Source organism: Filicampus tigris, chromosome 7 (genome assembly GCF_054856515.1).
Source record: "Filicampus tigris isolate MCC_2025a chromosome 7, RoL_Ftig_1.0, whole genome shotgun sequence".
Taxonomy (NCBI): domain Eukaryota; kingdom Metazoa; phylum Chordata; class Actinopteri; order Syngnathiformes; family Syngnathidae; genus Filicampus; species Filicampus tigris.
The window spans coordinates 21,436,935-21,449,595 of record NC_141223.1 but is presented as its reverse complement, the minus strand read 5'-3'; the positions used below and the strand labels follow the sequence as shown (position 1 = coordinate 21,449,595).

Below are 12,661 nucleotides of genomic sequence, written 5' to 3'. Positions count from 1 at the left end.
GATGAAGGCGGCATAGGTAGAGAGGTGCGTGTGAATTTTGGTGGCAATTGGTCATAGTTTTCCAACATTCCTCATTGTATTCACCTTTTGATGAATTAGCACGAGGAGCAACTGGGGGTCTTGGACAATTTGATATGGTCACAATGACCGGGGATCGAACCAGTCTGCCACAGATCCATGCCACGGCCATGGTGATTACTCAACTACCAAAATAATCATTTGTGGCAGTCCTAGTTCAAACTGCATAATGTCAGCGTGGCTTATGATATGAAATGTACTTTTAAGGAATAATAACAATTTAAAAAACGGGCTTTCTTTATGTATTTATTTTTTTTACAAACACTTTGGGCTACTATACTCTATTTTAATTTGGTTTTGTTTCATTTGGTGGTACTTGGGAGAACAATCAACTTAAATTCTATGGCTAATTGAATATGTTAATTCTATTCTTAATATTAACGAAAATAATTTGATTGTATTGGTATGAGTATGGAAGCCCATTCCCGCCAGTAAAAAATAAATAAATCCACCAGTAAAAAAAAAAAAAGAAGACATTTTTTTTCTTTGGAAGAAGCCCATTCCTAAATTCTCCCCTTAGAAATATAAGACTTATTAATGCACAACGTCTATAGATGGCTGTCAACCAGGTGAACTATTCTGTACTGAATAAAGCACGTGCTGTATCTGGCTATGCTGTACCACGGCCGAGCCTACAGAAAGAGATTCCTTTTTGAACATTTTGCTAGTCCACCTGTGTGTGTCTGTGGTTCATTCCAGTGTGCCATAAATATTTTGCCTTCAACCTTCACTGGCATGAAAATGGAAACGTGTTGCTTATGTGACAAGAAGGAGAAGATTAAGCATGCACTTTGAATGGCAATATGAGCATGAATAATCCATGACTGCACATAATGCATGTGACAATTGACACCATGTATTGGACCACAAATATCTCATGTCATTAACATGATGCTCACATACTGCACCGTCTCCTGAGTAAGTAAAAGCAGTGAGTCATCCATGAACTTCAGTGACTGCCCAGAAAGGAGATCAAATCAAACTGCTGTGGGCGTTTAGGCCTGTCTGAAGTGTTAGAGCGCCACCTAGTGACCGTGAGCACTACTTGACGTGGGGCGAAAGGTAGCCAAAATATTAGAAACACCACTCAATATGATTCATAAGATAATAAAATAATACTCACTAATTTGTAATGCATGATAATATATTTATTCTCTCTTGACAAGCACTAGAAATGAAATATATTGAACATGTCTTATTAGAATAAAGTCCTCTACATAACTTAAAAGAGTAAAACAATAAAGAATAATAATTTATGTCACAGGTCCACCATTTGTGTGACAAAACAGCAATAGACAAAAATAGACTTCTCACAGGACGAGCTGCGTCAATCCAAGGTAGAGAGCGTATATATGTTAGCATAAAACATCAAAGAAGTCAGCGATCTCAATGAGGTTGATTCACGTTTTTGTTTTTTTTGTTTTTTAAAAAGTGCTCATTTTTGCATTCAGGGACGATTCCGAACAAGCGAGCAAGCATTTGTATTTCCACGCAGAAAAATAGATCAAATGTGTTTCTATCAAGAGGTTTGAAGGAGACATCACGCCAATGCATGGTTAAGACAATATGTTTTCTTACAAAGTGCTTCCAGTCTGAGCTGACTGCAATGAGACATGTACAGTACATTGGCCATGTTTTTAGTTAGCTGCGTGTCATTATACAAAACATACAGCACGACACCTTTAATAAAATTCTATACACATTCTTAAGCATACTTTTGAGATCCAAATCATCAAAAATTACCTTGTCTTCCCTTGGGTTGTATGCAGCTAAAACCTAGCAGCCATTTTGTCTTCGGAACTGAAAGACTCTAAAGCAGAGATGGGGAACCTTTGTCCCATCATGCTTCCATCATAAGTCCTCACTTTGTCATTCATTTATCAAAATAATAATAATAGTGGTGTTTATGCAAAAAGAAAATTGTTGCAGCTATCGATTATTTTTAGAATTGAGTATTCTACTGATCATCGCATCAATTAACTTGATAAAAAAAACGTTGCATTATTAGTCACAATAACGTGCATGTGAGATGCAGTTGTTGTTTTCTACACTTGGGGCTGCCATTCTCACGTTCTAATATAGCCTCTATGACTTTGAGTGTGTATGGACTTCAAAGATGGAACCTAGCCTGGTGAGTGAGGTGGCGTCAGCAAACGAGAGTGTGGAAATGGCCGCCTGCAAACTGCCTACAACCCATCAGCCCGTTTTGACTCGGCACGAGTTGTGGCCGTCGCTTATACTATTAGTAGTAATATTTCTTATTACTTTTCTTGTCGTTTCAATAAAGCGGTGGAGCGTGCACCGTCGTCGGCAGTGTGTATCCTTGACCACTTGTGGGGCACTACAATACGCTCTCACAAGCGATTATTAAATTTGATAATACAAGAAGAAAAGGATGTGATCCCTGCAAAGCTTCGAGGCAGAGATTGTGCTTTAACCTTTTTCATCATCAAATTACTCAAGATCTTCAATTAGTCATTGCAGCACCAGTTGTGTCTTTCACATACACATTATAAAGAAATCACCAATATGATTCATATTTGATGTCTACCTAAGGCCGAAGTAGTTTAAAATCACATAAAATATACATGGATTTTGGGGATTTATGATTTTTTTTTTAAAATGACTACAGTGCTTTAGATATGGACTACTTGAAAAAAATATTCATTTCAGACTAACTTTTCAAAGTCTATTTTTAAAGCAGTTTTATAAAAAAAAAAAAAAAAAATTGGAAAATGCCAATTTGTGTGTTTAGTGACAAGTAAGAGTGGCTAAAGGCAACAATGTTATGTTCGTTTGATCTCTTTGTATTTAGGATCACATTGCAGGTCATGTATGGGCCACAGGTTCCACAGCTCTGTTGTACATGAAAGAATCATTGGTGGAGGTGACACTAGCAGCATACGTCCCCCATAGTGGCAGCTTTGGACAGCTCCAACAGGTTCAATGAAAGGCTTAAAAAAAACAGTCAGACGGTCTGGCAGAGGATAAAGTGCGCTTCTCCTTTGGCCCCGTGATGCATTGACATAGAAAGCAGTGGGCATCACTCACGGACGCCGGCGTGTGTCCTGACTGCCGACTGATAAAAAGCTTCCTGAGCCAGAGCCTTGGACAGCAGCCTGTGCCCATGGGGAGGGGCGGCGGCGGCGGCGGCGGCGGCGGCGGAGGAGGATGTGGCGGTGGTGTCCGGGGCCGGCGAGTACCCTGACCCAGCTTTAGTGGCTCTTGTGGGTTTAGGCCTGGGAACTGCGTAAAAGCCCCCCGCCATGTGGTCGTACTGCGCAGGCCGTACTTTCGTACTCTGAGTCCTTCTGTTGGGCTGAGAGGAAAAGGATCCGGCGTATTCGCCGTCCACATGCGATTTGGCGAGGCGGTGGTGATGTTGGTGGCGATTCTCTCGGGTGCTCTGCGAGCGCTCGGGCCTCCTGAGGATGCCGGCTCGAGCTTTCTTGAAAGGGTCCATTTGGCTTCTTTCACCCAGCTCGGCGAAGCCCCTCTCGGGCAGCGAGGGGATCTTACGAAGTGGCGCCTGCTGATGCTGCTGTTGTGAGGCGCCCTCGTTCACGAGGACGCGACGCAGCTGGTGAGACGTGGGCGACGTGGCTTTGACGGCGCTTTGGCTTTCCCTTGCGCCGGCCGAGAGCATCCCGTTTCCTGGATCCGACTTGCTCCTTATGTGCATTATCTCTCTTCCCGTCGAGCCAACCGGCGAAACTGGACTGTCGTAGGGAGACGTTTTTTTATTCTCCTGCGTTTGGTAAACAACCAAGTCCTCGCTGTCCATGATCAGTTCCCTATCCAGAAGGCGGTTGTGCCGTGGGGAGTAGTAGAAATCAGGCGGCGCTCTTTCCTTGGCGGGCCGTGCCCTGTAAGGCTGACCGTGGCGGATGCTGTTGCCTTGGAAAGACGGATCTAAAGGGTATCGGGAGCAGTCGCTTGGGTTCGAGTCCGGGTAAGGGTTATACAGCACTTGTTGTACGTGAACGTCTTCAAATTGGGGCTGAAACAGCCTCTGATAAGCCGCCTCCTGCTCAGGATAGAAATCAGGGGGCAGGACGTCGGCGGCGGCCAGCTCGTAGCGACTAATCTGCGGGGCGTGGAAGGAGCGCGCCCTCGTGATGGCGGGGTGCAAGGCGAAGCCGTCTTCACACCTCTGCCAGTGGCCTTGCTGTCGCTGGCCGGCGCCCGTAAGGTGCTCGCCTCGGTAGTAGCGTCGGTATTGAGGTGACAGGGGCGGTCCTGACCCAGAGGCAGTGCAGCGGCTCTCCGAGGACTGCCTGTACACGCGTCTCGGCCCCGAGAGATGACGGGGCAGAGCGTCGGGCCGAGCGCAGCGAGCTAGTCGTCCGGAGTGAATCTGACGCGCGGGCTGATGCCGCGGGTTGCGGTAGACGTCCTCAAGTGGGCCGAGTGCGCTGTAGGCGTAGTGGCGGAATGACGGAGACTGGAACGGGCGCGGGAGGACCTCGTTGATGGAGGCGGGAACGGAGGTCTCGGCGAGAACGGCCCGGAAGTTAAAGATGTTGATGGAGTCGGCGTTGGCGTACACCGGGGAAGTTAAGGGACCGCGCGGGGAGCAGACGGGCTCGGTGGGAGTTGAGACGCCGACACTTTGATAGGTCGGTTCCTCCGGCGTGACGTCGCCACGTCTGGAGTCCAGGCTGCCCGAGCCGAGCGGGCTGACGTTGGGTGTGAAGTTACTCTCCGGGTCGTCGGCCGCCTGCGAGTAGAGGTGTGCGGGCAGGAGGTGCGGTGGCGTTTGCCACTGCGGGGGGGCGGCGTAGACCTGCGGGCACGCTTTGAGATCCAGGGCCGACGGCCGAGCGGGCCTGTCCTGCGCTTCCTGTCTTTGGAGAGGGCGAGCCGGGTGGTTTCTTCTTCTCTGTGAGCCGCCACTGGCCTTTTGCGCCGACTCGGCCAGCGCCAGAGCCAGCTTGCGTGCGGCGCTCGTCGGGGAAGGGTGAGGAGGGAGAATAGACACTGAACTCATAAGTCTATCTGCTCCTGGGGGGGCAGAAGACAAACAACGCTACAGTATGACAGGACAAACAAAGCTATGGTAAGACATATGATGGGACAGGACACAAAAGCTTTCATAAGAATCTACGTTAAAATGGTAACTACCATACAGTGCATTTAGAAAGTATTCAGAGAACTTCACTTTTTCCATATTTTATGTTACAGCCTTATTCCAACTTAGAATCCTCAAAATTCTACAAACAACATCCCATAATGACAACAAAGGAGAAAAAAAAGATTATTCATATTGAGCAAGAGCAACTCTAGTATCAGAAGTTAAGCGGTGTTGACAGTTTTGCGCCAGAGCATATTCAAGGTGTGTTGAGGGTTTCACATTTTATTTCACACCCCACACACACGCACACACACGCGGAATTTCAATGATAATGGGCAGCACCTTGGCTTTAATATTAACACGCGCACATGGCAAAAGCTTTCTTCTCTCATCGAAATTCCAAAAAAGGACAGTGATGTCTGACCACCTGTAACGTTTCCTAACTAGAAAAAGTGTCAGCTAACTCCTACCTATCAACATAAACAGTGATAGGAGGTCAAATGTAGGGCTGTTTGTTCGAAACCACTTTTTTCAGACCAACACAACACAAGAGTATTCTCTTTGAACAATCACCAATAGTAAAGACCAATACCCCGAGTACTTTTGATGTATCACATTTAATTTAACACAAAAGCTTTTTCTGATTCAGAAGATTATTTGTGTATCAAATCGGCGCCGTATGGCGTCAGCTGCGGCCGAAGGGGGCTTACTCTTTGTTGTCACATTTTATTTGCCGGTTGGGCAGCGATGGGGGACTCGAGTCACATGACTTGACTCGGGTCAGGCTCCAGTTGCTATTTTTAGGACTTGCGACTTGCTTGCCAAAAACATGCAAATGACTCGACCTGGTATCTAAGTGACTCGACTTGACTTGAACCACATGACTTGATAAGTCATCCTCTTTATAGTTTTAATGCACAGAATTTTGAGGAAAACCATTTTGGAACGAGGCCGTGCCAACAAAATGTAGGGAGAGTGAAGCGATGCAAATACTTTGTGGATGCAGTGTATAAGAAGCGATGGCTTTAAAGGAGAGTCATAATGACCTGGATCCGGCAAGGTCTGTGCGGAGTCTGTTAGCGCTGACGCTTGGCTCGCAGAGCTGCGCGGGCTGCAATGTCGGTAAGGCGCTCGGGGCTCTTTGCCATCTGCCGTCAGAGCTTCACGCGTCTCCGCTGCGAGGGGAAAAAATGTGAGAAGTGGAGGTGAGGCAGATGCTAAAGCCTGAACATCTGCTGGTAATTTCGTTTGGGTGACTGCCTTTTTACCTTTTCTAAGCTGCGCGGGGCTGTTGATGTTGTTCGAAGAGGAGGTGGCGGCGTCTGACTCGCCCCTCCTTAATTTGTGCCCCTCCCTGTTGCGGGATGCCCGAGGAGTCGCAGAGGCCAGGCTGCACTGGAAGGACATGGGGTCAAAGTCCAGGGAGGACATTCCGGCAACCGGCGGGTAAAGGTCAATGTCGTCCTCTGGCAGTGGAGGTGAAAGTTCTTGGGCGCCGTTCTGACCGAACGGAGGTTTGCTTCTGGTTCTGAACGAGTCGTCTATGCGGGATGCGGGCACGGCCTCGCTGGTGGAGCGGGGGCGGAGATGCTGGTACTTTGGAGGATCACCTGGAGAAGGAAAACAAGATCAGACGGAAGCGTCGTCAAGACCAAGAAAACGTTCACAGAAAGTATGGTTATATTGAAAAATGTCTGTGTTTTGGTCTGTTGTTAACGTGTAAAGAAAACATATTTTTCATCAATTTACACATCCTCGGATGAGTATTACGAGCTCACCACCGAAGCACTGAGACTTTGCCGTCATTTTCGCATGTCTGTCATTTATCAGCATTACTGCACTAGTGCACGTGTTCTGCAGTGTTTTCGGTATAGAACCAGAGTGACACCAAATACTGGCTACAAATACCTTGTGTGGTTTACCAGTTAACACGAACCGCCGACTTGTGCTTCGCTATACAAATTCATCCATTTGTGTGTGTGTGGGGGTTTTTTTTAGTATATGGAAGCAAACCCCATAAAAATAGACCAATTGGCAGTTCTCTGTGTATTTTGCGCTTCCTTTAACACCCTAAAGATGTGACAAAATAGCACCCAAGACCTGGCTAATAGGAAGGTATTAATCGGTGTAAAAAAGTATGCTGAAGTGATACAATTGTTCAAAGGACTTTATAGGTCAGGGAGGAGCTAGGTTTAGCCCTGTTTGTTAGCGGAAATTACAGAGGGTCTTTGCTGAATGCTATTAAATAACAAAGAGTGTGGATGTCTTGTCTCCTTATACTTGACAATTTTTTCTGGCATGACATACACGTGCAATTGTGGTGCATTTCTGTAAGACATTTCGTTTTAAGGGTTATGCAGTAAGAAATTGTGTTTTGGGATCATAGATTGTGCATGTACCCAGTTTCAACTGTTCATATTAACTTATTCACTGCCAGACATTTTCAAACCCTCTTTTACCCGAACGTTTCAAAACAATTGAAAAAAAAATCCTGGGATTAAATGGTTGGACTGTGAAAACACAAGTAAGTTTGTCAATGGCAGCGAATGAGTTAATTGTGAACATTTTATGGTGGGACATCAATTACTTTCATTTTTATTCTTAACTTTTTAAAAAAAAATGTATTCTTAACAAGAATAAAAATGTTCAGTCGAGAGAAGTAACAAAATGGCCGCCCCCAGAGATGGCTAAAAATGCAGTGCAAAAAAGAGTGCAATTTGCTGCTTAATTTATATTCCACAAACGCAAAATCAATCAGAATGCCGTGGTTCAACTAGTGGGCCTGCTGGGAACATATTCTTGAAAAAATATGCTTGGGTTGACTTCGGCTTAAGTGCACATTTTTACAACTGAATGATGATTTACACATACTGTACATAAGAGGAAATTTAGCAAACACTGCCGTCAAAATATCCAATCCTTACTTTAAATGATATGCACTTGCATAATGTACAAAATGACGGTAATTTAGAGTTCAAGTTGGAAGGCATGTCAGCAGCGTACACATTTCTTCCAAGGACACGACCGTCGTCACACACGAGACCTTTGCTCTGGCTCTGACGCTGTGAAGCTGCGTAATCAGGGTTTGCTGTTTTGTAGCAAGTCTGCAAACTTCACTGTCATGATCTTCCTCCACACACAATGACGAAAACTCGCAATTTAGGGGCCGCCATTTGCCTAAAATATCGGCTTTAAAAAAATGATTGGCAGGGTTGGCCATTACGCCTTGGAGCGTGAATATAGCCTAATATACATGGATCGAACTTAAAAGCAACTAGAAAACAATCTGGGACATATTTGCTTTGGGGGACCCCTGGACCTGTCCCTAGCGAACCTGGAATGGCCACTTCAAACAAAAATGGCAGGCATCCTGTATCTTTTCAGGTTTCAGGCTTGGCCTGTTGAGACTTTTTTGTGGGTCTATATATGACAGACATGTCCACCAAATGTCATGTTCCTGAGTGACTCAGCTTGAGTGCAACAAATCTCTCACTTTTGAGGAACATTGGCATCAGAATGCGTAACCTAGGGCAATTTATGTGTTACATACATATACGGAATTACACTTTATGAATTCTGTGACAAATTATGGGTGGCTGGATGGGCATAAATCTATTTTGCGTGCAGAGTGGGAAAAACGCTAAAAAAACGCAAAAAATATATACAAGTGTCTTTAAACAAGTTGAATTCATGATTACCTTCCAAATTATGCAGCGAGGTGAGAGATTCTTCACTTTTTGCCGAGCGCAACGTACCGGTGTCACCTCTCCCACCTATTTTAGCAAGAAAACGAATAGTACGCTTCAATGAAACCGAAAAAGAAAAACACGTCACGATGCCGAGTCACTGAGCTCACCCGGCAGTGCCATGCTCTTTATCTCGTTGGGCTCGCTGGGGTGTCGCTTCAGCTTACGCTTGGACACGGAGTGGGACTTGCCCAGGTGAAAGAAGGACAGCCAGTTGCCCACAGGAGACTTCTTGGCTTTGCTTGGAGCCCGCTTGACACTACAAAACACAGGGAATTGAAAATAGGGGGCTATATTAACTAGAAACATACAGTGTTGGTCGGAGATGCCCGATGCTTGTCAAACCAATGCTAATATTATTCATATGCACTTATGTTTACTAGTAGTGATAGATGACAACCAGAATGAAGCACGCGAGAGCAGAGACGGTCCTTGAACGCACCTCTCCAAAGGGAGCTCAATGACCGTATGGAACTTGCCCATCAGAGCCCCGGGCCCCTCCCCGACCTCAATGTAGTCACTGTGGCTCAGGCAGGGGGTGGTGGCTGGGGAGCTCAGCTGAGCCTGAGTGCGTGCTTGAGCCTCCTCCAGAGACAGCAACTTGGTGGACGGGGAGCACACCAGCAGAGACTTGGGTCTAGATAAGGAGTTGGTACCTAGGAGGTAAACGCTTGGAGTCAAAACTTGCTTGTGGACAAAACGCGCTGGCTGTTGCGTGACTCACCGGCACTTTCCCGAATGATAGCGTTGAGCTTGGTGCTGAAGAGCGCCTCGGTGTTGTTCAGGATGAATTCCACCACCACCGACTGGATGCGCACCTCCATGAAGGCGGCCGTGCCGCTGAAGCAGGCCGACTCGATCTGTCTGGACCTGAAACGTGTATCCAAAGTCTCACCACCTAATCAAGATACTGACTGAGCTCTGTGATGACTGTCAATATTGTATTTGAATGTCTGACTCACCTGAGCAGGTTTGGCGCCCACACGATGGCTAAGTTTTTAGTATGCATGTTGGTGCTAGAGCTAAAGGTGGCCAGACGGGACAAGTGTCTCATGAGGTACTCTAGCGACCTGCACACAAAAACACGTTGACATTGGCTGTCACCATTCGTAAAGTAGAAAAACATCCGATTTGCTTTCTGTCACAAGCACACTGCTTTGATATGCACACGTTACTGGCCATTTCATGAGAGAAAACCTGCGCAATATCATGACAGCCAATAGTAGAGATGTATCAAACACTATGCAATACTCCAAGTGCATATACATTGTGTAATATGTATTTAAATGTGATATGATATCCTATGATTTGGTATACAGTATTCCAAAAATGTATTTTCATGGATTGCTATGAAGTGTCATTATTGTTTCTATCCGTGGAGAAAAAAAAGAAATTTAAAAAAAGACAATGATACTAAGTTTCATTGACAACGTCAGAGAGGTATTACATATGTTTAGTTATGTACAACTAACTCATACTGAGTTGTTGATAATAGTTTGGCAAAATATTTGTAACAGCTCTTATGTTGTATAATTGTACCACCACAAATGTATTGCTAAAGTAAAATTCTTTGTCAAAATAAAATAAGCAATATAAATGTTACTTTACTTGATCTCATTTGATGTACTTAATACATTTAAGTGTGTGTGTACTGTTAGTGTTTCTGACTCGGACTTTGTATTTGGTAACATGACATGAAGTTACAATTGTAGCCACCAGTGTGCGCCACCGAGCTGTAAAGCAGACCTGTAATGTGGAGGAGGCAGCTGCTGGATGACGTTGTGGATTTTAACCAGCCTCTCCTCATCTGTGGCTGCAGACACAGCCTCCTGTGAGGATAAAGCAAGCGAGGCCGACGGGCTTAGAAGCACTCACTCATCATTCGCTCTCTTGCTCTCTCTCTTTTTGTTTTTACATTCTGATCAGCCACTTGTATTTGTTTAGCTTAGCATGCACAACACTCCCACTGCTCCTTGCGGAAATCTCCACACAAAAAGAGCAGCGGTATTTCTTTTTTTTTTTAGTATCATTAGCAAATGCTAGCACTCACTGAGAATCTGTCGTACAGCTGGTAGGTGAGCAGAGGGTTGGGAAGCTCTCTGAAGTATAGCTTGCAGAGGGAGCCCACTGAATGGATGTCCTGTCGAAAGACATCTCGGCTCAGGTCGGGAATCTGCTCAGAGTCGAACTCGTGCCTGAACGTGGACACCGTGTAAAAAAAAAACGTGAGATAAGATACAGAAAAGCGTGGGAGCCATCCCACTGGCCATCTGCGCATTTGATCACTGCACAATTAATGCTTCTCTGTTATTTTAAGATAGTGTACATACTAGGGATGCAAAGATGAATCAAAAATGGATTTAAAATAGATTCGCCCGATCAATCGATCTGATTAGTCAAAAATCAAGTTGCTTAAATTCAGCTCGGAAATGATGTTTTGAAACGTTTTTTCATTCCAGATTCATAGCACATTTTGAATGTGTAGATCACATTAGGCTTTTGCGCCAAACATCATTGCATATTGTGTTTGTGGATGTCCGCAGAACCACACTAGTGCACAGAGACAAGCACGGTAGCATTAAAAAAAAAAAATCGAATCGAATCATAAATTGGTAACTGAAAATCGAAAATCATTTTAATCATCAAAAATGTAAGCACTTTGAAACGACATGAAAATGTACGCATCTTCGAGGAGGTCAAGGGGTCCTTGATGATAGAAATGTATATTAAAGTAGCAAACCAACCTGAGTTTCTGGATGTTGGAGGAGATTCCAGACAGCCTGTAGATTCCGTCCACCACGCCGTGCTTCTCGATGAACTCGGCGCAGCTCTTTACGACCTGAGGGACTGAAACCAGAGACCGAAACCGAGCGATTTAATCCCAGCTTTAATGCGATACAGTTACAATTTGTTTTATGACAGGCAAGCTGCACATCACCGTCGGGTTTATGCAACAGAACAGCATGAGTCATCATGAGCGATATATAATGTTCCATTGCACTGCGATCCTGGTAAATGGATGAGTGTAGCTGGTGATATTAGATGTTTTTTTTTCCTCCCCCCCACTATGAATAAATCCCTTGAGAGGATTAAAAACAGACATCAAATTGATCTGACTAACACGTGCAGGCTAATGCGGCTACTCTCGTTTATTAATCTACACTTTATTGTTGGAATTTATAGTGGCAAGCAAGTATTTACAATTTTTTTTCTTTTCTATTCTATTCTTAATTCCTGCATGCCTCATGCAGTGTTAAACGATGGTACATTTCTTACATTGAGTTTGTGTTGCACCCAATATCACCAGTAAAGGCGATTCAGATTTGGCATCATTTCACCTTCAGGCATTTCACCTTCGTGTTCCGAGCTGTGGAGGTGTTCGCCCAGGTCGCAGCCGAACACTCGCTCCCTGAGGATGCCACGCTGGCGAAGCTTCTGCGGCGGCGGCCGCGACTTCATGAAAGACCTCAGGAAGGTAACCAGCTTGCCGTGTTTCTTGCATACTTGACGATCACAACGCACAATAACACACACTTGAATGCAATCCGTCTCACGTCCCTGGAGAAAGTTGTGCATAAATTATGCAGAAAAGAAATAGCCGGCGGTCTACCTGGTTTGGGAACCGAGCTTTGAACACTGGGAGGGAGCTTGTCGTTTATCAGCTCGACGCAGTCGCTCGGGAAGAAACCAACCTGAGAAGTGATAAGACCCGTTAATATACTTGTAGGGTTCAAGGAGTGAAATTAGGTCATCAGCGAGCATG

The 12,661-nt window shown here is 45.1% G+C and overlaps 1 protein-coding gene across 2 annotated transcripts in view; it reads right to left on the bottom strand.

Annotated features, from left to right (window-relative positions):
* Nucleotides 1–1,211: 1,211 nt before the first annotated feature.
* Nucleotides 1,212–12,661, bottom strand: part of arhgap32a (Rho GTPase activating protein 32a) — a 31,639-nt gene continuing 20,189 nt past the window's right edge. The window contains exons 11-23 of one of the 2 annotated variants that reach the window (XM_086035823.1): nucleotides 12,509–12,590; nucleotides 12,237–12,401; nucleotides 11,643–11,745; nucleotides 10,949–11,093; nucleotides 10,645–10,727; nucleotides 9,861–9,968; nucleotides 9,623–9,768; nucleotides 9,341–9,554; nucleotides 9,009–9,157; nucleotides 8,851–8,925; nucleotides 6,421–6,762; nucleotides 6,199–6,327; nucleotides 1,212–5,082 (exon numbers count right to left, since the gene is read on the bottom strand). In XM_086035823.1, coding sequence (XP_085891949.1) covers nucleotides 3,122–5,082; nucleotides 6,199–6,327; nucleotides 6,421–6,762; nucleotides 8,851–8,925; nucleotides 9,009–9,157; nucleotides 9,341–9,554; nucleotides 9,623–9,768; nucleotides 9,861–9,968; nucleotides 10,645–10,727; nucleotides 10,949–11,093; nucleotides 11,643–11,745; nucleotides 12,237–12,401; nucleotides 12,509–12,590 — 3,702 coding nt within the window. In that variant the 3' untranslated portion in view covers nucleotides 1,212–3,121. The remainder of the gene's footprint in view (nucleotides 5,083–6,198; nucleotides 6,328–6,420; nucleotides 6,763–8,850; nucleotides 8,926–9,008; nucleotides 9,158–9,340; nucleotides 9,555–9,622; nucleotides 9,769–9,860; nucleotides 9,969–10,644; nucleotides 10,728–10,948; nucleotides 11,094–11,642; nucleotides 11,746–12,236; nucleotides 12,402–12,508; nucleotides 12,591–12,661) is intronic. The other variant, XM_086035824.1, reaches the window with a different exon arrangement.